This window comes from Pyxicephalus adspersus, chromosome 6 (genome assembly GCF_032062135.1).
Source record: "Pyxicephalus adspersus chromosome 6, UCB_Pads_2.0, whole genome shotgun sequence".
NCBI classification, from domain to species: Eukaryota; Metazoa; Chordata; class Amphibia; order Anura; family Pyxicephalidae; genus Pyxicephalus; species Pyxicephalus adspersus.
This window is the reverse complement of record NC_092863.1, coordinates 20,301,721-20,327,432: the sequence shown is the minus strand read 5'-3', so window position 1 is coordinate 20,327,432 and position 25,712 is coordinate 20,301,721. Positions and strand designations below refer to the sequence as shown.

General features: G+C 37.0%; 2 protein-coding genes across 4 annotated transcripts in view; one reads left to right on the top strand and one right to left on the bottom strand.

Annotated features, from left to right (window-relative positions):
• Positions 1–1,081: 1,081 nt before the first annotated feature.
• Positions 1,082–6,477, bottom strand: G6PC1 (glucose-6-phosphatase catalytic subunit 1). The gene is made up of 5 exons (XM_072414904.1): positions 6,173–6,477; positions 5,504–5,613; positions 5,185–5,290; positions 4,581–4,696; positions 1,082–3,041 (listed from the first exon to the last, which is right to left on the bottom strand). The coding sequence occupies exons 1-5, from the start codon at positions 6,403–6,405 to the stop codon at positions 2,530–2,532; spliced, it is 1,077 nt and encodes a 358-aa protein (XP_072271005.1). The 5' UTR covers positions 6,406–6,477; the 3' UTR covers positions 1,082–2,529.
• Positions 6,478–7,509: 1,032 nt separating this feature from the next.
• The window catches only part of LOC140333317 (nuclear factor 7, brain-like), a 46,478-nt gene continuing 28,275 nt past the window's right edge, over positions 7,510–25,712 (top strand). The window contains exon 1 of one of the 3 annotated variants that reach the window (XM_072414902.1): positions 7,510–7,638. The gene's annotated coding sequence lies outside the window, so the exon portion shown is untranslated. The remainder of the gene's footprint in view (positions 7,639–25,712) is intronic. The other 2 variants (XM_072414901.1, XM_072414903.1) reach the window with 2 other exon arrangements.

The following is a 25,712-nucleotide window of genomic DNA, read 5'->3' as shown; positions in this document are numbered from 1 at the left end:
AATTCGACCACCCAAATTTTTTTGCTATATTCGGCCGAATAGCTGTCGAATCGAATAGTGAGCTATTCGACCAACACGTTAGTTATAAGGCCTCCACCCCTGATGAAGCCAGTTGTGATGAAAGGCACTGGACAAAGTTTACCTTATTCTTTGGGCATAAGAAGCAGTTAAACTTAAGCCAGGAGACCACTGAAAGAGGTTTTTTTTAAGCAGCCAACGTAAAGGCCACATAAAAATAAGTGTATGAAGTTGCAAGTTAGGAACATTACATAGAAAGCAATGGTAGTAATGATAAGAACAGGAATAGCAGGAATATCTTTGATTGTAGGTAATAGTTGCTGTAATACCTAAAGAAAGTTTATCACAGATTGCAATAGACTCAAAGTAAATGTCACCAAGAAAGAGATAAAAAAAACAATTTGGCAGAAGTTTGAAATAAATCCTTGCACTATTTAAAACTAAAAAAAATGTTTTGGAATCGAATGTACGATACATTTCAAAACAGATCTACAATAGGAAAATGTCAGGTTACAACCTAGATTTGGTGTGTGATGAGGTTGTGTATATCATCAGATTGGATGTACAGAAATTCATTTTCTTTTAAAGCTCTCTTTATTGCTAAGCTGGAAAGTATGCACAACCAGCATGTGTAAAAGAGTAATGCAGAGTTTAAATTAAAATATAGAATGAATATAACATGCATAAAATATAACATGCATTTTTCAAGAAGATAGTGTAATGCCTAAATGATAATAAATTATGAGTAAATTAAGTTATCATAATAAATATTAAATGAGTTATGATAATAAATTATGAATAAATTAAATCATGAGTGTGAAGAGGTGAACAAGCTTTTATACAAAACCCTAGCTTTTCTGAGCCATGCAAAGGGTTTTGTATTCAAAGTGACAACACAACAATATGTGAAAAAAAAACTGCAACCCCAAGGGTTTAAAATTAGACCATATATGCTTTCAAGACAGACAAAATTGTAGGAAAACTTCATTTTAGTAATAATGTCTGGTTTGGTTGATGTCTATAGAATCAACCAAAGTTATTTACACAAACAATAAAAAAAACATTTTGTGAGTTTTATGTTTTTATTACAAAACTGCATGTTTGAAACATTTCCACAAAAGTACATAATTAACTATTCAACATTGGACAAAAAACCCAAAAAGCTCATGGTCCTGATATGTGTGAATAAATAAATATATGAAAAAAATAGATGCTAAAAGTAACAAAATAACAAAAACATTTTAAAATACACTGACAATTAAACTTTCAACTCATTTGACGGGAATTCCTTAATTTAAAGTGTAAGTCAAGTCATGATTTTTTTTTTGTTTTTTTATACAGCTGTCTGCCCCCCTGTAATGAGATTTTCCTTTACTTCCTGTCCTATAACAGAGAAAATCCAGAGAGTCCATTATATTGCTCTCGTGACAGCAAATTTGTTGGATTTTCCCTCATTTTCTGGTATACTGGCATTGGCCATCAGGACAAAAAAATGGGGGTTAATCTACATATTGGGGAAACAGACAGCAATTAAAAAAAACTTGGCAAAGGGTCAATCCCTTCCTTAATTTATTCCAAAACTAAAAAAAATATGCTTTTGCATAGACCTCAAATTCTAGTAAGCTGGCTGAAATCAACATTTGTTGAGTTGCCATTTTTAAATTCTACCAATATGTATACTGAACCCCAGCTACCTCAGCCGAATGTTTCCTTTCAATCTCAGTAAAAATAAATAGTTTTCTTTACACAGGACATTTTGGTTTGCTTCCCATGTATTTTTTAGTACCAGAACAATATACACGGAATCTCTGGCATATGCAATAATAAAAGGCAGTGATCACTAGTGTACACTGCTAGAGAGCCATAAATATTGGAGGTGCAATAAGAGAACGGGTATACTAAAAATATGAAAGGAAGTAATAAGATCAGTTACAGACTTTGGGGATGATTTACTAAAGGAGTATAGGCCGTTCATTTAGCAATTAGTCAATTATCACCTTGAAAGGGCATTTTATACTTTGACGCCAACTATCCAATCATGTGCACAAAAAAGATAATTGGGAATTTTTTGCAAAGTCACCTTTCATCACATTCACTAAGCTAAATCAAAATCTCCTTTTAGAATGCTAATTTACTATGGTAAGTAAACTGACTATATTAGTGGCACCAGTGTTTTCTCTCTCTCTTAAGAAAAATGGTATATAAAATATAATGTGAATATTTACATTGTAGCATTAAAATGCTACCATGCTGCAATGCTTTTAATACAACCTATTTAAACTACACAAGTCATCTCTTCAAAGTTGTTTAGTCTGCATAGGCCATCCTGAAATCCATTTTAGCTTTCATTTTAAAAAATAAAAATTAGTTGGATTGATCACTACCTTCTTCATGCAATCAGAAGCTACTTGCATTGTACAACAGTTGTGCAAAGTCTGGACTGTATATACTGACATTAAAATGTGTAAAACTAAAAAAACAATATACCTAAATTGTATATATACATATATATTAAAGATTCTTTTTGCTTTGTTGGTGAAGAAGCTGGGAAACACAATAAGGGATAATTCCCACAGCAGCCAAGGGTACAGCGGCACTTTTGCAGAATGAGAGAGTGTAGAAAAGCATCTCCACTTTAGTTGGTGGCTTGAATGAGTCAAAAAGGTGTAAAACAATAAGAGAAGCAGCAATGCAGCACATGCGGAATGTTATTTCGCTTCCTCGCTTTCCACGGCAGCTTTCTTGATAAAGTTTAGAGCTGAGGGCTAGGCCTAAGCCAAAGAAGATGCCCATATTTCTAAAAAGGCCTGCAAAAGGTGTAGTGTCAATATGGATCCATTCAGGTCTAGCACACCATTTCTTCGCCTTCTCCAAAGTCCACAGGAGCTCCACACCGGTTGCTTTAAGAATTAAATATAGGCCAACAGCAAAGGAAATCAGGAAGAGTGTAGTTAGGATGTATTTTTTAAGGCTTGCTTTATAGATAGATTGTGTGTGATGGAATGCTTCAGCCACAACTATTCCTGTAAAGGCAGAATCAATATTTTAGTGAGGTCAGGAAAAAAAAAAACATTCACAAAAATTCACAAATATATAAAAAACACTTTGAATTACTAAGGAACATAGGCTTCAGCTCATTCACTAAGATAAATAATATACCTTGTGCTTTTGGGTCATTTTGCTAACTAAACATATACAAGGGGGTGCTGAGAAGTTCCTGGCTTTGCCCCCTTCCATATGAAATTGAAAAAAATAAGTGTGGGGGCATATGACAGTCTAATATCCTAGTATGTAACTGTGCAAATATCAGGTCTTTGCGATTCTTAAAACTGTTTTTTCTTTTAGTGAGAGACTGTGATGGCAGAGGCACAAGCAAGTTTCACGTTGTTGGAGTTACGGGCCTTCATGAAGTTTTTGTTCCTCCAGGGAAAGTCAGCAAAGGACATTCACACTGAGTTGTCATAAACACTGGGGGAGAAGTGTCCTTCCTACAGCACTGTCAAAACCTGGATATCTCTTTTTAAGACTTGGCATTTCATGGTTGAAGATGAGCCGCATGGGCGCCCCGCAACCTCAACTGACCCTGCAACCTGCAATGCGGTCCATGAGCTGATTATTGAGGGCCAGCGAATATCCGAAAAACAGATAGCCCAGATACTTGACATCTCACGGGAGCCTGTTGGGTTTGTTATCACCACTATCCTAGACATGAGCAAGCTTTTGGCGAAGTGGGTGCTGAAATGTTTGAACAGTGATCAGAAGAAGGAACAACTTGAAGCATCCAAAGCCATTTTGGCCCATTTTGAAGCTGCACAGGACTTTTTGGCTAGGTTAGTGACTAAGGATAAAACCTGGCTCCACATCTATGATCCGGAAACAAAGGAACAGTCAAAGGAATGCCGTTTTTTGGGACAATGACGGTATTCTGTTGGTGAACTACCTACCTCAGTGCTCTAGTATCACCGAACAGTATTATGCTGACCTCCTGGACCAGCTGAAGGAGGCAATTAAGACAAAAGCCATTGAAAGGTGACCAAAGGGATCCTTTTTTTGCAGGACAATGCACCTGCGCATACGTCCAAAGTTGTGGCTGCCAAATTAAACACCCTGGGTTTCGAATTGGTCCACCATCCCCCCTACTCACCTGACCTGGCCCCTTCGGACTATTTTCTGTTCCCGAATTTGAAGAAACACCTGAAGGGGCAACATTTTGAGGACATTTCTGACGTCAAAGATGCTGCTGAGAGCTAGTTTGCAACCCAACTAAAGGACTTTTATTTGAACGGTCTAAAAAAGTGGCAACTACGCTGTACCAAGTGCATCAGTCTCAGGGAGGAATATGTTGAATAAATGTGTTATTTCATAACTCTGGCTCTCTTCTTTCTGGGCAAAGCCAGGAACTTCTTAGCACCCTCTCGTATAACTTCACTAAATCAACAAAGCTTTTTCTCAGAATATATGAAAAAGCAACAAATATCAGCTTTTAGAAAACAACATTTTAGCATTGTTATGGAACATGTTCTTAATCTGAAAATAGATACATAAAAATGCTCATTCTGTACCTGAAATTACTCCAGACACAACTTGATGTGGGAAATGTGCAGCCAAGAAGACTCTGGACAAGCAAACGCAAATCTGAACAGCCCAAAACCCAGACCAAAGCACTCCTCGCAGGCACCTAAAACATGGAAAGCAGAACTTATTCAGTGCACCAGTACAAGTTTATCCACAAGCATTGTGTATCACATGTTAAAATTTGTCTCTTATATTCATAGCAATTGATTTGCCACCATTTGTAGGATTTTGGTATAGGTGTGAATACCTGCTATGCATAACAAAGCTTAATATAAGCAACTTAGAGTTGCTTGTAGTATTGACAGCGATGACAAGTATATAATTAGGTCACACAGTCATAGAGATGTCATGGCTTCAGTACTTTGTCACTGATCTGGAACAAGTATAAAACTTTTTTTCCAACCTGCATTTGCTGCAGTTTTGTTCAAGCTCAGTAGCTATTTCCACAATGCTAAAATCTGCAAATTACAGAAAATCACCCTACTGCCCCTTATACAAATGTATTGGGCTAGCATATATTTATACTATTGTTTTTATGTTTTATTTTGTTACTATCTTTTACTAAAGAAACATGAAGGTTTGTAAACTCACCAACTCTTTAGTGATGATTCCCTTTTTTTCAGCATGATTGTAAGGATGGAAGTCACCATAACGTAATAAATTCCTGCAGAACCCATAGCATGACCTGAAGGACTTCCTGTAACATGAAGACAAAAAAAACAATTAACTTTTGTTTGATTTAGACTGCAAAATCTCACTCATAAGCAATTTCCCTCTGATTAGACAAGGAAGTGACACTATAGAAGCAGGAGAGTAAAAAATGATCTATTACAAAATCTCTTTGTAGATTAAATTTGTAAAATAGAAATTATTTTATTGTGCTACTAAATAACTAAATTTTTTTTATTACCTGGACCAGTTTCACATGTTACAGGAAACTGTTCAATGACTGGAGCAGAAGTGTTTACATAGTGATTAGTTTCATGAACCCACCAATACGGTCTTTGTCCAAAAAGAATCCTACAAACAAAATAAAAACCACAATGAGAAACAACCAAGCAATGGAAAATATGCATACATAATGCATGATGTGTGCAATACATATATGTATATGCTGTATGCAATGGTCAGATTTTCAGATGGTAAAATGCAAAATTATCGTTGCTAGAACCTATTGTACTAAAACGTACATGTGTAAAGACAATATTTGATTGCTTGAATGCTATTTAGTAAAAAATTCAGAAGATACATGTTTATACACAAATGATATATATATATGTATGTATATTTAATTATATATATATATATATATCTTCACAAAAAGTAATGTCTTTTCAGCACATGTATTCGTGTATTAGTCAGTAGGTATTATTCATTTAATTATATTTTAATTTAGTTAAAATAAGTTAAGGTGTTGCCCAAGAAACCAGTTATATTTAGCTATAATAATCATAATTACATTAAAAACTTAATTTGAATAGAAACAAAATTGCAGATATAAAGAATAATTCAAGCTGATATTCCAATCCTGTTACTTGCCTACATATTGATTAAGGGAAGCTCTAAAATATATACTCACCATTTAAAGACAAGATTAAGCCAATCACCGATCACAGCCACCCAAATGAGTTTGATGCCCACCGATTCACAAAGGTGGAACCAAATGGGAAAGAAGATGAAGAAGGTGTTTCTGAGATCAGCAGCAAAGGAGATGAACATGAACCAGTCCTGTGAACTCTTGTAGTTACTCTGTAGGTAATGGACCATCTGGACTCCAGAATCATGTAGGACATCCATTCCATTCTGTATCATTGTATCTGGTAAGTAGCTGTAAGGCTGCACCTATTCAAATCTGTTATTCTCTCTTTGAGTTCTGCCTCTCACTGGATGCCTTGAGCAGTATTTATACAGTCCCCGTCCCCTGTTTACAACGAAAAAAAAAACCTGCTTGCTGACCTTTGGACCCAAAGAAAAAAAAAATACTTTGGTCAAAGGGAAAAAACAGGGCTGTCGATCAAAGGTAATGTCACAAACATGTTTGGTACAATGTAAGTGAAAAACAGTTCAATATGCCAACCTCTAGAAGAACATTGTTCAACCCTGACCCTGAAGATCTTTTCGGGCTATTCCGAGTGGTATTATGACATGATTTAAGTAGTAAACCAGTAGAGGTAAATAGGTACATATTTTTAACACTATGAGAATTCCTGGACTCGCAGGAATTTAGTTTAATGAATGAATGGTTCCTAGAAGGAAATGTTTTGAAAATTACAAATAAACTATACAGCTTTAATTAGAACAATTTTATGATTTCTTTAAATTATATATTGGAAAACACTATCAATACTGAGAGATGGCCTATTGGTTATTTACTGTTTCAGTAAATTTGTTCTCTGAAAAAGGATTTTACATTTTAAATTTGTAAAATTAAATTTGTTCTCTGAAAATGTATTTTACATTTTAAAGATATTTTGTATCTTTTTAATTATTATGAATAACTACTATGTGTAATTATGGCAATATTATAACTTTAATGTATAATATATAAGTTGGAATAGGTTAGAATACATTTATGCTAATAGTGTCGAAGCACCTTCCAATTAGGTACTCGTGTCATGCCTGTTCACGCCTGTCCCTTCTTGCATCAGACTAAAGCTAAATCTACACAGACTTAAAAACACCCACACCTTTGATCATGTTTTAGGAGGTTTATAAAAAGGGTTTAAAAGTGGGTCTTAAAAAGCCTAGAAAGGCTTAAAAAACAACCATTAATGCATTTAGGGGCATTTGTAAGCAATTTTTGGGCATTTAAATTAAAATTGTTTGTTAAAGAGGAACTGAATTGAAAATAAAAAAAATCACAATTACTTTTAATTCCTTAGATCCCTCAATCCTGCTGGAGATGTTCTTGATTGGGCCCCACGCTGCCCTGGAATCCTCCTTCACCCTGGCACTAAGGAATCCCTGCGCGCTGCCATCTTTTTCTATCTCCTTCCTTGTTCCGACTACATTAGTGGATCTCACACTAAGACGGAGCAGGATTAGGTGAGTAGCCTGTTGTAAATGGGAAAAAAGTGCCAATCTCACTGCGCATGCGTGAAATCGCCATTTCTTTCCCCTCAATGTAGGAAAATAATTTTCCCCTGTGCAGACTTCTGGCCTACGATACTTGGGAAAGAAACATAGTGGCTTGATTTGGTTACATAATTTATTAAAAGCAAATCTTGGAAAACAACTTTTGTTTTTTAACACCAAAACATTCTGCTGGTATTTACATTTTTAGCTTCCAGGCAGCTCTCTGATCCAGTTCTAAATTTTAAGCCAATCAGCACTGTTCTCTTCCATTCTAATTTTTCTTCTTCCTCCTTGCGTGACAGTATAGCTATAACCTACAGTAACAAAAACAGGAGCAGAAAAATATAGATGTATTACTCTCCCTTGTCAATCACCTTCTAATACTTTAAGTATTTATCATATACACTAATAAAACAGACATCACAACTTTATTTCACAGTAAGATTTTGTTATTGCTAGTCACCAGATTATGTGAATTGACTCCTTAGTGACCAATCTCTGGAGAAACCATGTTAACCCGTAGTGTAGTTCAAGCTGTTTGCCTAGGGATCTGCTTTAACCTTTTGCTATCCACTTGCCCTGTCCATAAATATTTTAGCATTCATCACCTGGTATGTTACCTATCGCACACACACACTCACGTATTCAGTGACCCTTCAGTAACCTTTCATTAAAAACTCACATTTACTATCTTCGCTTTCTATTTTATTTTTTGTAGCTAAGCACTTTTACTTTTAATCTATTACCTTGGATACCATCTTAGCCATTTGTTAATGGGGTATCATTGAAAAAGTACCTTTTATTTATGTGTTGTTGATAATGTGACATATTTGGTTTTGGTTTTCCCTTTTGTCCTGTCCTAAATTCTATTCTGTCCTCTGTCCTAACTATGTATGTTCTGTATATATACCTTTGTGAAGAATTCTCTATGTTTTGGGGCCTTCAATAAAATATTTTATAATGCCAATATTTTAATAATGACAAACGTACCTTTTAGTTTTGGATAAAGTGCAAAAAGCCTAAAATGTCTGCCAGATTTGTTTTGCCAAAGTTTTTTTATCAGCCATTTATTTAATTCTCCCACCTGTGCTATGAGTGATTCACTCTAATTTTATTAACCCACCTGTCTTCAGACTTTCCTCTCAAGCAGTCAGTGATACCCAAAACTACCAGACCATATAAAAGAAACTAATACAATGCAATACAAAAACTGAATAAATCAATGATGGGGGAAACAGGCCTAACTGACCTTAGAGAAGATCTGCTAGGATAAGCTGGTAATATTTCATAGTAGCTACAGTCTTGTTTGAACCCCTACCTGTTATAACATTCCATAAATTTACCGTGTACTAAACTAGGACTGTGGGCGGGTTCTGGCATCATGACATCACTCTGGGGGAAGTTTCTTCCCCTTTGAGTGACACATGGCTCCTGGCGCATGGGCAGTTCGGATTCCATGGATTTAGAGCAGTGGTTGCCAACCTTTTCGGTTCTGCAGACCACTAAAATCACCGGCTGTTGACCGTGCATGAGCGGGGAGCCCGGTGTCACTCAAAGGGGGAGAAACCTCCCCCAGAGTGACATCATTATGACATAACCACGACCCACTCTCCCATCACTGATCGAAGCCTGCGATGGGAGAGTGGGCGGGTTATGTTCAGGGACATAGCCCACCCCTCATCCTGAGCCTGGCAACTGCACGGGGGAAGTGGTCTGCGGCTCTGGCCGGTGCGTCCCCCCAGAGGGGTCCTTCTCCTGACCCTGCTCGGGGGTGCACTGGCCAGAGCTGCGGACCCCTAAAATTTTCTCGCGGACCATTGGTTGGCGACCACTGATTTAGAGGTCCGAAAGGTTGGTGGCCAATGCTATAGAAAGTAATCAGTAGATGGCCTCCCACAACTACATCTACATATTGTAGACATTGAATCTTTAGCAACTTGTGTACAGTTTACAGGCAAATACAGCAGTAACGGCATTTTTCAATTTACCAGGCAGGAGTAAGAACCTCTGTAAGGTTTGTCTGTATTCCTGCTGTGAAGATTTCTCCTACTTCATCCTATAGTCTTTATAACAAGATGTTAAAGGAAATCCCTCCAGTTGAAATAAAAAAAGAAATGAAAATGGATAGATTTTATGTTGGCTGCTTCCACAGTGGTGACTAGAATACAATCTGTGAAAATCTCTATCTCGTGATTAAGGTCATATTGATAAAAGTCGCCATCAAACAGAAAAATTGTGTATAAGAGATGTATCAATGTTACAGTCGTTTGGCTTTATTATGAATCAATGCAATTTTCATCAAGTGAGTACACAGGATTTTATTTCTTTAAGTTGTTTACCAGTCCACAGCCCCTATTTTACGTCCTTGACTTTTCTGGTTGTGAGCACTGGTCCACTGGTTACTAATTATTAAAAAGGCCATTCAGTTTACAATGGTCATGTTTCATCCTGTTTAGACAATTTTGAAGTGTTCCTAGGGGCAGGAAAATGAACCTAGCACTTTCTGTTTTGTTTCAACACGTACAGGTTTCTTCAGGTTCTTCACGTGTTCAGTTAGCAGACAACATTACTCCAATTGTGTTTGTTGAACTTTGGCTGGATAAAAGCCCTAACCAGTAAACAATATAGAGTTGAGCAACTAACAAGTCTGTCATTCTGACATCAATTTTTTTTGGACAAATTTTGATTACGCAGTTTAAATGTCTGTATTTAATCAAGAAAAAACTTTAGTCAGCAACCCTGCAAAAAAAAAAAATTCCGTATTTTTTTTTTTGTTTTGGGAAAGAAAGCAAACATTATTAAACTGTACATAAATTGACCTTAAAGCATACTTCCTATACATGGAACTAGGAAAAGACTTAGAATAGACTTGCAGTGTACAAAAGGACATGGCTACATTGAGTTGAAAGTACATCCAAAGACTAAACTTGTCTTTTTTTTTAAATTTGGGATAGAATTTTTTTTACTCTCTGTAATAAAGATGCAGTAGAAAGTTATTGTCGTCAATCCCCCTGCAAACCGAGTCCAGTAGGTCTCATTCTGTCGCCCCTTCCTTCTTCATTCCAGGACGAATTAGACAGCAGGCACAACCATCTTCTTCCTTTTTCTTTTTACATCACCTGATCCTTCAATGTGCAGATGCAAGATTGGGTGACGCTTCTTTCCGAAAACGTAAAAATTTCTCACTGAGCTTTTTCCCTTTAAATTTTAGATTTTCCCTTGCTTTCATTCTTTCACAGTTGCATTAGTGACCAGCACAATAAGAGAGATAAATCTTTCTACGAGACATGACCCAGGTACCTAGGATATTTCCAGGCAAACACCCACTTTTACCCCCCATCTTCCCTTGACCGTTAGCCCTTCCTTTCCCTCCCCCCAATAAATGCGCCACACACAGGTTTGGGAAATGGCCGAATGACTGTTTATTATCAAAACCTTCTTTTAATAATATAACTTGAACAATACAAAATAACACCACATATTAATGAATATATATATATATCTTAACTTTTACTCTGTTTATACCTAAAACATAAATAACATAAATATCAATCAACTAATAATATCAGTAAAACATCCGTAGACCTCAAGATGATAACCCAAGAGGACTGTACCTCCTAACATCCTCTCCCCAGGTTGCAGGTCCTCAAAGGCACAGCCTAAACTACACATTCTCAAGAGGTCTACGTCCCTATCTTTAGCTGTTCATTCCCAGACGCGACTACCAATACCGGCTTGGGAACCCATTTCTTTTGCAGCCTTTACCCCCCCCCCCATAAAAGGGGAGGGCCAATTGCTATATATTAGGAGATACCACACCAGAGATGGATCTCCCTCCATATGTCACCAACACCAAGATGCCCCCGAGGACCTCAACCGCCCAACAAAACCATTCAACACCATTACGTTACATTGGTACATAGTAGTTTAGGTTGAAAAAAGACTTAAGTCCATCAAGTTCAACCACTAGGGAAATAAATATATCCCAGATATAAAACTCTCTAAGACATAGTTGGTCAAGAGGAAGGCAAAAAAAACCCTGGTACAATATGTTTCAACAGGGAAAAAAAAATCCTTCTTGATTCCATGAGGCAATTGGATGTTCCCTGGATCAACAGTCACTGTTTTTTTACTTTAAAGCCTTAATACCCTATCACCGTACCACCCTATCAAAAGGGGTGGGTGAGTGGGAAGCTTGCACTAACTGCTAACCCCACTTCCTGTTCCTAAGCTGGGTGATCTAGCAAACCATGAATGGATTTCTTAAAAGTAATTTGCTATTTGTTAGCAAATGTTTTCAATCCTGGACCAGATCCATACCAGGTTTGTTGGATCACCCAGCATCACTGATGATGTTGTATCCGCTCAAGCCTTGGGGAGCTTTAATAAATCAGTCCCAATAAATGGGTTTACCTAATAAAGTGGCTGATGAGTGTATGTGATTTAGAAACATAAACAAACAATCATACACCCATTCATTTGTAATTGAAAATGCTAGCTCATATCAAGATATACACTACAAATCACCCTACCTTAGGAAGAACATGTGAGAATAAATATTCTTATCAAGCATGCGAAAAAATGTTCGACACTTGATCATTATAACCCAGATGTTTTGGCCTTATGTCAGCAGTTGAACCCAGGACTCTTCCTACTAAGCAATTTGAAGTACTAGACGCTCCTTGCCTGATCTCATAGTCATTCATCCTTGATATCCAGCACTTTTAACTTCTTGCTACTCAATTCATCTTCCTGTTTAAGCCATGCCTTAAGTTGCTGCTGTAGCTGTTTATCAACCCTACCACTGCCTGTGTACTGAAACAGTACACAGGCAGTTTACTATTACCGGGCTGTTTACTATTTTACTATTTATTATTCCAAATAGCATTATATGAATTGGGATGAACATGATCAAAGGTAACATAAGTTACTAAATTGACACTATTCTGATGTTCTTTAGCAAAAAAAAAAAAAATTTCCCCAAAGGGGTTTGGAAATTCCTCCCTTGAATAACTGATATTTTTTTTCATATATGCACTGTGTTTATTAGTCTTCCTAATGTCCAAACTCCCAAATGAGCATAATAATAGATAAATATTAACTGGAATTTAACAATTCAGTGAAATATTAGGTCTAGAAGGTTTGCTGCTAGAAAGGATAAGGGTATTATCTGTGTTATTATACTGCCACTGAATACAATAGGCCTGATTTTATTAAAGCTCTCCAAGGCTGGAGAGGATACACTTTCATCAGTGAAGCTGGGTGATCCAGGAATGGATTTGCTAGCAAATGTTTTCAATCCTGGGCTAGATTCATTCCTGGTGAATCCAAGTTTGCTGGATCACCCAGCTTCACCAATGAAAGTGTATCCTCTCCAGCCTTGGAGAGCTTTCACCCCAGTAATCCCGCGTGTGACTTGGGGGTGGATTTTACTTGCTAAAATCGGTAATCCTGAGTCACACTCGGGGTCGCTTTAAAACAAAAAAATTACCTTGCTCTGTTGGTGTCCCCCTGTGTCCTGCTGGTCCCCGCAGGTCCTGGGGACACATCCTTCCTCTTCGATCTTCAGCCGCGAACTGCAGAGACGTTCTCCTGGGTCTCCCGGTGACGTCGGTGCGGGAGGCAGGATCGGCGGGAAATTTAAATAACTTTGATTCAATAACTTGAATTCAATACAAAATAGCTGTATAATATATATATAAAACAAGGAAATCTTCATATATATATAAATTATTTTATATATACAGTATATTATACCTGCTACTGTACAGTTTAACAGATTTTTGTGTTTTTTTATTTAAAGTTTATTATTAAATTTATTAAATATTGGAAATTTTTCGGTAAATTATGCCTAAGAATTATAGCCTACAATGTAAAATAAATTTCCATGCCAAAAAAATATAACTCTTTTTGCAAATAAACACGGAGAGAATTAGAACCCTAGGGGGGTTAATAACTCAGGTCCATTGTCTAAATCTAAAAGTATCTCTTGATGTGGAATTATATTACTTGTTGCTACTAGTCCAATGTAATGACTATTTACTAGTGTTATTATTTTAAAATCAACAATATTGATCCCAACATTAGTATGTCCTGTTGTCAAGATAGTGGACAATGTTTGTGGTTCTTTTGATAGGAAAAAGTGTGCTTTCAGTTTGTAATTTGTGATACTGCATACCTATAAAAGGAGGGAAGGAAATTTTCAGGATCAGTTATCCATTACCCATAGTGTCTACTCTACCAGAGGCATTCTTACTGACATACCTAAAGGTGATGCACCAACCTATGACGCACAATGATCTGGTGAAAGATTTTTATCTTTTTTTTGTGCTTCGACATGTACATTGAAAACATGAACTCTTTTGTGTGTGTGTGTTCTCTGTATTCTGACAGCTGTCATCTGGTACACACTGGAAGATGTCTTCCACTACCTGATAGCGGCATAGAATATCCTTCCTTGTCTGCATTGATCTTGTAAACTCTCTTCCCTTTAGTCATGTCGTGTCTGCATGATCCTTGAACTCTTTTTTTTAACATAAATTTTTTATTGATAGAAAAATATGAGCTTACCAACATAAAAACACAGGAGGTACATAAAACATAATCAAAGAAATAAACTTAGATAACAAAAACCATTGTCTTTTTACACAGAGGTAATAGCAGACTACTGGTTGGCGCTACTATGAAATGCAAAAATTGCACAAAGCTGTAAAACAAGGTAACACAGAAGCTGTAAAACAATTCAACCTCTGTTCTGTACAGCAGCACTGTTTTGTTTTCACCTGACACAGGTTTGTGTTTTATTCTGAACACTCTGTTATCCACTGAACACTCTGTTTATGTAGGTGTGGATGAGGTACAAAGATCAGCAAAAAGTAAATTAAAGGAAAGCCTAAACAGAATCATTATCTAGCTGATCATTAATGGCAAGCTGAGGAGTCAGATTTTGTGACTCTGAATTTGAGGGCATCTAACTAGAGCACACCTATTTTTTTTATCTCTATGTGGATTACACATATTCCGTGATTAAAATTTTTATTTACCCTCTGTCCTTATATAATTCTAGAAAAACTCTTTCATAACAACAGGGATTCTTGGTTCACATATGTTGCATTACATGTTCAAGCTGACCCACTGCATCAAAGTGTTCTCTCTCTAACCAGTTCCTACTTTACTTGGAAAAGAAAAGACAGAAAAAGCTGTGGTTTTTACCTGGCAAAATCAAATTGTATTGTAGAAATAAAGATAAGGGGAATTAAATTGGCATTCACATATTTCAATACAGTTCGAATGTAATAGATTGATCACTCCCATTCCAAACTTCAGGGGAAGTGGTACTTGTATCTATACAGAGGAATCCCTGAATAAATAAATACAGGAAGGTATAATGTCTCATTTTCTGATGTTGGCCGTCTTACCCATCTGCACCAGCACACGATCCAGGCAATCTATCCAAAGCTTAAGGATGTTTGGGATGTGAGTTTGATTTTATGTATGAGGAATTTTTCTTGTGAAGACTCCTTGAACGTCATACCTTAACGCTCTCAACAAATCAACTGAAGTAGCCCGTAGGTGAAATGTGTTGGGACACAAGTTGGTATACCTTCCTGTATTTAATTAATCAGGGATAGATACAAGGTACCAATTCCATGATATTTGAAATTGGAGTGACCAATCTATAACATTTATACTGTATTGGAATATGTGAAAGTGATACAATTTGCTGGTTAAAACCCCCATCTTTTTCTGTCTTTTCTGATTTTGCCTAATTGGAGTAAGCAGAAACTTAGATGTCTGGAGGAAGGACTAGTAAACTTTGTGTTTAAGTAAAATATTTATTTGAATATGGACATGACAACAAGGAGCAAATGGACCCAGTAAGAGGAGAGGTTATGTCCCTGGTTTTGCCTACCACTGGCTGTAGCTGTCAATGGATCGCTAACCCAGTCATTATTCAATCTCTATGCACATATACAGACCGTTAAGCTTGCTTATTATCATATCCCTGAGGAAGCCCATTCATGGCGAAATGCGTTGAATTCATTACACTTTAAGCACAGTCTTCTTCATGACCCCTTTTTTGTATTCCTTACGTATGTACAATGTTACCCAAATACTGTGAAGTGTCAAACAGTTATGAAGTATAGATCTGTCTGAACTTGTTTTCTTTACTAAATGTGTTTAGCCACCCGGCCGTTAAACCCGACCTTGGTTCGAGGTAAAAACACTCGCAAAAAGTGTTAAACCCGAACTTTTCTCAGGTGGTTAAATGCCATCACTTACCTGGTCCTGGTGTGATTATCTGTTCTGTTGTTTCAGCGTTGATCTCTAAAAAAATACTTACCCGGTCCCCGCAGCTTCTCCGGACACGTCTGTCCTCTTCCTTCTTCCCCCGGCGAGTGCAGTGACGATCTCGGGGGTTTCCAGGTGACGTCGCTGCATGCGTCTGTGCGGGCAGGAGGCGGGAAATTCAAATAACTTTGTATTGACCTCAATACAAAAAAAGCTGTATTGAGTCCAATACAAAGAAATATATTCAGGATATCTACTAGAACCCTGTTATATTTCTGTAAGTTACAGGTCTAGAATTTAAAAAAAAAATTCATGAAAAACAGTGTACCGCTTTTGGTACAGAAATCTAGACATCAGTGAAACGCCCAGGAGGTTAAATACAACAATTTTGTTTCTCAAAACTATTTGCGAGCCCAAAACCTCTTTCTTTCCCTCCTTTGATTTGAATGTTAAATTTAGACTAATTAAAGAGGTGGCTCAACCTTCAATGTAAAACTCTAGTAAGGGGAACACACTTCTCTTCTTACCTTAGACATGCAGTATATTGCCAACAGAGAGCAAATGGACCCAGTAAGAGGCGAGGTTATATCCCTCTTGTTGCCTACCACTGACTGTAGCTGTCAATGGATCGCTTAAGGTGCGTACACACTTCCAATTTTTATCGTTCCAATCGAACGACGAACGATCGATTGGGCAAAAAATCGTGTGTATAATATCTACGAACGATCGTGTCGTTATCTCTATGTGCAGGATCGGTGCTATACGATCGTTCATATATATCGTGCAGGAACGTTCCTCGTTCGTTTTCCGACGATAATAATTGGAAGTGTGTACGTAGCTTAACCCATTTGTTGCATCTACTTGTACATTGTTAGGTTTGCTAAAATTAAAGGTTGTAAAAAATTGTTTATGAGGTTCTGTCAATCAAACATATTTACTTGCTGTAAAATGGTATGTCTGGTTATACCATAGATATGTTTTATGTTTTACTAAGTACGGTTACTCATTACAGCATTTATTTATACAGAATTTGTTGTTATGAACTGCAGTTTGCACTTAGAACTTCTCTTCATGTGTAGGCTACACTGAGATGTGTTATCTCTTTTTAGCACATTATATTCATTTTATAGTTTGTTTGGAAATCTTACTGTATGTCTTGTTTATTGCATGGTTAAGTGTACATTTCAAGTAATTCTTATCTTCTTCCGCTTATCATCTACCTGGCTTTTGTGCAATGCAGCCCTTTGTGTATCAACTTAGTCATAATTCATGTACTGAGCTGGATGCAAACGCAAGCAGTATTGCAGTTGCCATAAATATTGTTGAACAGTATTTGTAGGATCTCTATATAGCTGATCACTACCGTCTAATAAAGCAACCAAAAGAATCTCTGGGTACAACTAACCATTGATTGTAAAAGGTATATGAGAGTGACAATTCTTACCTAATAAGCCAGCACCAGATATACTTTAATTTCAATACATATATGATAAAACCTCTTACACATACCTCAGTATCCTACTTGTCAAAGCCTACATCTGCTTTTTTTTCTCCATAAGGAAGGCACTAAAATATATATATTACTACATTATCTAATATAAAAAATGAGATGCTAGCTTACATATGACACAATTTTAATAGTTCTGATGCCTCTACAGTTTTTGGCTATGCCCCTAAATGTCTGATATAGATCTGCCTCATGCCAAAGTCTGCTATCATTATTCTTCTCACAAAGCAGATGTTAAAGAAATGCTCATATTTGAAAAATTGACTTTGATGCACAGCTCTTTAATGATATTTGGTACAGCTTGTTTAAAAAGTTATACTGTTTCTGTATATTGTTACATCAGTAATACATCCATGCACTCTTGTAAAGTAATGGAATTATGCAGCCACTGAGCTGCTTTAATGGATAATATATATATTACACTAATATACTTAGGATAGTAATTTGCCTATATACGTCCTATTCTTGGAACTAAGAAAACATTGGACAAACAGCAAGCAAAAAGGTGTCAAAGAGATCAAAGTTTACTGTGCCCTCTGTCAATCCCTAACCTGGTTACAGGTATTCTTTTTTTTGCATTCATAAAAAGGTCTAGACAACAACAAACACTAAATTGTTTCATGCACAAGATTCACTTTATTGTGTTTATAAAAGACTAATTTGGACTAAAAAGCTCCCTTTAAAGAGTCCCCTGCCCAGCAAAAGAGTCAATTATGTCTTTACATAAAGTACTATGCACATGCAGAAGAACTTTATGGGCCTGATTTAATAAAGCTCTCCAAGGCTGAAGCGGATACATTTTTATCAGTATAGCTGGGTGGAATAGATTTCTTACTGTATGAGTATGGTCTCAAGCCAGCAAAAGTTTAGTTTCCAAAAATATACAGATAAATGCATCAGACAAGTTCAGGAGATATATTGTATGGGTTTTAGGTATGTCTAGCAGTAGTTTTCTAAGAAATTGAGCCCCGTTGTTACCTAACAAAAGAGGTAAACGTGGCTGGTAAAACCATAAATCGATGGTTTTGTTTACAGCAAAGGTGGTCCTGCTGTGGGTAAGGGGGATTAGTACCTCTCCTCCCTTAAAATATTGGGTTTCTCTGTTCAGCCACTGCCCATCTGTATATTCTTCACTGCCTGCCTAATCATTAACCTATAGTTTACACTCCCCAACAACATCACTCCGACTTGAGGATAGGAAGCTATGATAATCTACCCCCCACACCCTGGCACCACAGTGTTCTACTATGTACCCCGCAGGTCAGTGATTCAAATATAAACCAAGATTTAAAATAAAATGTAACTTTGGGGGCAATTCTTGGTTTATATTATAGTATAGTTCATAGGGTATATAAACATTCAAAATGTCCCCTTGGAGTTACCTTTTTACTTTCTCTAGTTCTTTTCTCACTCGGATTGTCTCACACTTTTTAATTTCTCTTTGAAGACCCCTACCGTACCTGTGCTAGTTGCTTCCTTCCCAGTATTCAGTTATGCTGCCAAACCCCACAGTACAAATATCATCACATATACTGATATTGCAGTGAAAGAGAAGGGGTTTTTGTCAGGCCAGGTCCCATATGAGTGCTGATTACTGAAAGCACTGAATACTCTGGTTGCCTATTAAGCTACACGGCAGATAATAGTCCCCCGAGGAAACTGTTGTAGTTGTCTCAGGTGTACTATGCCAACTTTTATGAATTACTGATCAGGAACGCCCACTGTTCACTCGTAGTGAGGAGACCACGGCAAATGCTGTGAAGAAGAAGTGAACATACATGCAAGCTGTATTATTATTATTATTATTATTATTATTATACAGTATTTATATAGCGCCATCATATTACGCAGCGCTGTACAGAGTCCATAGTTGTGTCACTAATTGTCCCTCAAAGGAGCTCACAATCTAATGTCCCTACTATAGTCATATGTCATTAATGTAGTCTAGGTCAATTTAGGGGGAGCCAATGAACCTAACTGCATGTTTTTGGGATGTGGGAGGAAACCCACGCAGACACGGGGAGAACCTGCAAACTCCATGCAGATAGTGTCCTGGCTGGGTCTCGAACCTAGGACCTAGCGCTGCAAAGGCCAGAGTGCTAACCCCTGAGCCACCATGCTGCCCCATTACACTAGAAAACATGTCCTTCCTGAGTGTCTAATAGCAATTGACACATGCTTAAATAGAATGAGAGACCAGGTGGCACCTGAAGTCACGAGTTTCCCTGTAATAGAGCCAACTACCCCACATAGCGTTGAACTTTTCAGTCCTACCTCGGACACTGGCTGTAAGATCCTTCATGAGCATAATATCATTGATTTTTCACATCCATAACCCTTGTGTTGGAGGAGTGCTTAATTTTCAGCATTGGGGTATACAAGAGTTGGCTGCAGTTAACCTCCCTGGCGGTATAAATAATGCGGATTTTTACATTTAAAAGCAGTACTCCGGGGGCACCGCTGGAGGACGTCTCTGGAACATGGGAACAAGGTACGAGTTTTAAACTCCCTGGCAATTCCACCCTGAGTGTGGCTTGGTGTTACCTCTTTTGGTATCGAAAATCAACCCCGGGCCACACTCGTGAATATGCCAGGGAGGTTAAAAGATGTCTTATGATTGAGCCCTTATAAGACTTTTCTGACATTGATATATGATGCAGCAAAAAGAACCCTGGGTATGTTGGTATGTGGTGTGTGTTCTCTTTTTGAATAAGGGTGATCACCTGGTTCTAGAAGGGACGTAACTTAGGGCATGACCAAAAAATATGGAGCATGCTGCCTTTGCCAGATCCACATCTCCAATATAAATCAGATACAGAAGGGAAAAAATTATGTAGTTTCACCGACATCCTATACCACCGGGATAGAATCCTATTCATATCTCATTTCCTGAAACTTGCTACAAATCGATGATTTGTGTACCAAGGTTAATATTTTAGCCTTCCGTTCTGCATCCAGTGAGTATCCAGTCCCCCCCATGCCGGAAAGTAAGAAGGGGAATAGTCATCTGGAGCTGCATTAACTTCTGAATATAGAAAAAACAACGAGTGGCGTGTCGAACCTTGTCCATTACACACTGATTCAAAGGCCATTTTAGGCCTATTACAGCAGGCACCAGGAGGCAGTGAGCACAGATAGTGAATTAACTGCAGACCTCTCCAAAAATCCAGTTTATAAATCAAAGACCTGTGCATCAATTGTTCAAAGACCTGTGCATCAATTTAGGACCTGAGCCATATGTGCTGCAAAATAGTATAAAGATAAATTCGGTAGTCCCAAGTCTCCATCTTTTTTTGGCCTTTAGAACAGAGTACGGCTCAACCAGTGCTCTTTTCTTAGTCCAGATAAACAAGAACATTTTAGAGTGCAAATTTTTAAAGAAGGCAGAAGGCAATAGGATCGGAATGGCTTGTAAGAGGTATAGCATTCTCAGCAAAACGTTCAATTTAGGACATGTACACAGCCTAGCCAGGAGAGGGTCAGGGAGGACCAATGTTCTAAGTCCTTGGAAATAGTTGTTAGCAGTGGGGAGAAGTTTAACTGGGACAATTTAGTGAGATCTATTGGGAGTTAAATTCCCAAGTATTTAATGGCAGTGTTTTCCCAATTAAAAAAGAGGGTGGCGTCAAGTTGTGTCTGGGGTAAGGTGATATTTAAGGCAGCTGATTTGGAATAGTTAATTTTAAAATTTGATATAGAGCCATATTCCTGAATAGTAAATTGGGCATAGATATGAGCGGGTTAGTAACTACAAACAGCAGAGACCCCAATGTGTAAACCAGAAATATCCTGATGGGAGAGCACTGCTATCAGTAATGGTTCCAGAGTCAAAATAAAAATTAAGGGAGACAAGGGACAACCCTGCCTGACGCCATTGGTGATGAGGAAGGGGTCAGTTATCTTTCCATTTACTATGACAGATGCAGAAGGGTATGAGTAAATTGTTCTGATCCATTGCAACATGTTGTCCTAAGCAGATAAGTCTCTGCGTGCTGTTACACGACATAAAATGAGCACAATGCTGTGTCAGGTTTTGGCCTTAATCCATTAGGTATTTGTGTAACATTTATGAACTGTCACTTAAAACACTGAAAAAAAATTACATAACATATTATAATCTTTCTGATGCGAATGATTAGACTTTGTACTTTTTTTCATGCAATGTTTGCTGCTGAGAGACACTTGGCTACTGGCCATTTTGTTAAATTTTAAACACCTTAATTGTTCTAGGAAACTTCTATTGCCACAGTATCTGAAATCAGCAGAGAACATCAGAGATTCTACTATGTTCTCTCTGTAATAGAAAACTAGTGTTCCATAAAACTTGTATGAAAGGTGCACCATATTTGCAATATTCCTAAATTAGTAAAAATAATATGAGATTAAATAAAATCCAAGCAGGATGGTAAAGTTTTATTTATTTGTTTTAAAAAACATCTAAAAAAGCAACATGCTGTAGGTATACAGCTGTGGAAAGCAGACCTTAAGAACATTGCGTTATAGCTCTAAATTCTCTATTGAAATGAGATCTGCACTTTAAATCGGTCATTCTAGGACATTGAAAATGTTAATGCTTGTGGACTAATGATAGCCAAAGTTACCAATATTCAATACCAATATCCATCTTTAACTTGAGCTTCATGGAAATTGCATTAAAGTTAACAGGGCTGGGGCATGGAGAGGCAAACTGTTATGGTCACTTACGGCATGTTGGAAGGGTGATAGACAAGGTATCACCACCCAGATGGCATTGGATGCTGGGCACAGCTTTGAAACACATTTAGAAAAATAAAGTGAAGGAAGGGGGGGCATTTTATACAGTCACATGGGAAGTACAAAACTATTTAACTATTAGAAACTTTTTTATATTATTAGTGCCCCATAGCACTTTGACAATATATTTCTAACTTTTTCCATACAGAGGTAGGACAACTCCAGCTGGACAATAATGTGGTAACTGGGAAAACTGTAAGCACAGGATAATAGCATAAATCAGAATCAGATTGTTGGAAATAAGTATTATATAGACGGACATCTAGCATCACCATTCTCAATATTACAACAGACTACTAGTGTATTGCATGTGCTGTTCTTTTAAAGGTGTACAAATCATGAAAGGTGTACCTGGTCATGCCAGTGTATGTACCTTAGGCCTAGCATGCAAGAAACCCCAAAAGGAAGCCAACAGAAAACCATTATTAAGGGATGACAGAGCAAGACAAAAAACAGAAACTGCTACATATGTTCTATGAATACTTATATTACAAAATGGCTGTTGCTCAAAGTACTTTACACCTGTTAATTTTTGGTATTAGGCTGAATTGCGAAGCCAACACATATATAGTGCCCAGGAAATATTATAGGATAGTGTCAATTTCATCCAATCCCTCTGATACAGTAAAATTGAAAACAATTAATGGTTCACCTTGAACCAGGGATTTCTTGAAGAAAGGCATTCATACATACCATAGCTTATACAGTATAAAATCAGATTTGATTTACAACATCAAAATCACAGTTATGTATTTTATCAGTTTCATCAGCAATAGCAATTTTTCATCTCATGTATGATATACACTTAAGAAGTTCCCCAAACTGCATGATATGTTCATTTTAGCAACACCAATGACAGAATTGATATATCTTCCTATATTATTCAGAAGCCGACTGACTCTAAGCGTTTCTCAGCGACATAGCGCTGGTTTTTCAGGAGGAATGAGAACTTTGGTCATTAACTATGATGAGATATCAATATAAACGTATTCATAGCAGAAATAGCCATAATATCTCTTCCATCAATCTTGGTAAGGGGTAGTCATTAGAATGTCAATCATTGTTTCACTGGGGGATTTCTTAAGCTCACAAGATCTCCAGTGTGGCATCATAACGCTCACACGTGAGTGTGGTGTCCCACGTGAAAGAGCCAGCTATGTGAATATATTTGTAATAATATCTCAGCATAGTAAATGATAATATCAAATAATTGAAAAGGCCGTGCTGTTGCCACGTTATAGATAATGCTCAAAAACGTGCCTCAAGGAAACGTCCTGGTGTAGATTAGCTCATTGGAATGCATGGGAACATGGGTTTTTAAAGCCTGGGGAAAACGTCCGTGTAGACTAAGCCTAAAAGCCAGCACAGTAGTTAGGGCAGTTCTCATGGTGCAAACCTTCACCATGCACGTTCCCTTACATAAACACGTTATCTTCAGTTCTGTGTTGATGTATGTAGCTGCAATTGCAACCCAGTATACCTTGTCATTTGTCCAGAAATGACACTACTTTTTAGTGAATGTATTTTTAATTTTTTCACAAAAATATTACCATAAACAATATACAAAAAATAATTTAACAAAACTATATCCTTTTCAGCTGCTAGAGTAGTTTGCCTACAGTTGGCATGTGCAAAAGATCAGCACTTTTTTCCTTACAGCAGCCTACATCACCCAATCAAGTGACATAGCAAGAAGACCGTAAATGAAGGCAGAAGATGGCAGCACCTAACGCTTCTTCCATGCCAGGATGAAGAAGAAATGCAGGACGGCGTGGGACCCGAAGGAGAAAATGTCCAGCGCCATCGAGGGATCCTTGGGATTAAAGTTAAGTCTGCTTTTTTTTTGCTTTAGTTCCGCTTTAAGGCATGTTGAAAATGCACCAAAAAAACCTATCAATGTGCAGTGCCAATGTATGATAATGCATAAATATGCAGCGTAAAAATACAGATAAATTCAATGCAAATGCAGAGTTTTCAATGTCCTGTTTTTAACAGTTTTCTTTTCCTGAATCATTTGCAAATAGCCATGTGGTTATTGCAATGTAATTGTAGGACTTCACTTACTTACTAAATTTGCAAATATTCTAAATTTGTTAATACTAAGTTTCCTCAAATGATGTCCACTGCTTTAGAAATATTGCAGTTTCATTCATTTTTAGCAGCAGTTACACATAATTTTTAATAATCTGATTTTCCCATATTACCAACACTGACACTGTCCATAGGGTTAAAATGTTGAACTGAGAACATGCCACAGGTAATGCTCTTTGGAGTTTCAATGTTTTTTCTAGGTCTGGAATGAAAATAGAGAACATGAAATAAATGCAGAATTATTATACCGCCTATGAATACTATCCTTCCTTTTTTTTCTAATTAGGATTGTATTTAAACTGTATATGGTAGTTAATGCATCATTTAAGGGATATCTGTGGCATTATTTAATTCATGTGACTGGTCCATTGAATCTATTGTAAATATAGGTTTCAATACACATATTCCATAAAGAGACATGCCATTCCTTCCCCCATCTACCTCATATTGAGGACAGAAACTGATTGCAAACCTACAAGTGAATGTGGGCTTTCCAGAATATCAGCTTTTTTGTAAGATTTTTGGGGTAGACATTTTCACGGCATCTTCATACAAATACATGCATGTTGTAAACACAAAAGACATATTTTTCTGAATTTTTATGTTTTTTAATAATACAACATACTTTAAACAAGATCTTCAAGTGCATTCCATTTTTGTGTGCTTCAAGTCACAGTTTAGATGATGAAATATGGTGTTATTAGACAAAACAGATCAAGTTAACATGTAGGAGATTCCACAGATATCATGCACAAGATACCTGAGTTACTTTTACTGCACTTTTAATTTTCCTTCCTATAACCTTTTAATGAATATATATTTAATCCATAAACATAAAAACACATAGATGTGAAAATTGTGTTTTTTACATTACAACGAAAATAACTTTAAAGAATGTACATTTCTCTTTAGTGTTTTCTTGTAACCAAATGGCATCTTTATCATATCTCCGCAAGATTTTCACAGTTATCACCAGTCAGAAATCATTTAGACAAGTTTAGTTATTACTTTGGATGGAGGAATCAAGAAATACTGAAGCATCACAGATGGACCTAGCCCACATGCAATACTTCTTAATGGGAAAACAAACAGCTACAAGGACTAAACTTTATAAAACTCTATAAAACACTGGCCTAAAAATTCTTTTTTTGGGTGTTTTTCAAGGGATACAAAAATAATACAAACAAAAATCACAATAAATAACATACAGAACCAGTCGGACCACAATAACCCCCTTACTTAACACATGCAAGTTAACACAACCATCCAAAAAGCATAGAATTACATAAATAAATAAAGCATTGTAAACAATTAAAAAGACGATTAGCATGACTCTAAAAAAGGCAAAGGGTATCATGTTCCAAAATGAAAGACAATATAT

Excerpts from the sequence above, each read along its gene's own strand:
- G6PC1 (XM_072414904.1), bottom strand. The coding sequence starts at position 6,405 with ATGATACAGAATGGAATGGATGTCCTACATGATTCTGGAGTCCAGATG. Across the intron at positions 5,291-5,503 it reads AACATGTGAAACTGGTCCAG|GAAGTCCTTCAGGTCATGCT; the intron begins GTAATAAAAAAA and ends TTCATGTTACAG. Across the intron at positions 4,697-5,184 it reads GAATCATCACTAAAGAGTTG|GTGCCTGCGAGGAGTGCTTT; the intron begins GTGAGTTTACAA and ends TCCATGTTTTAG.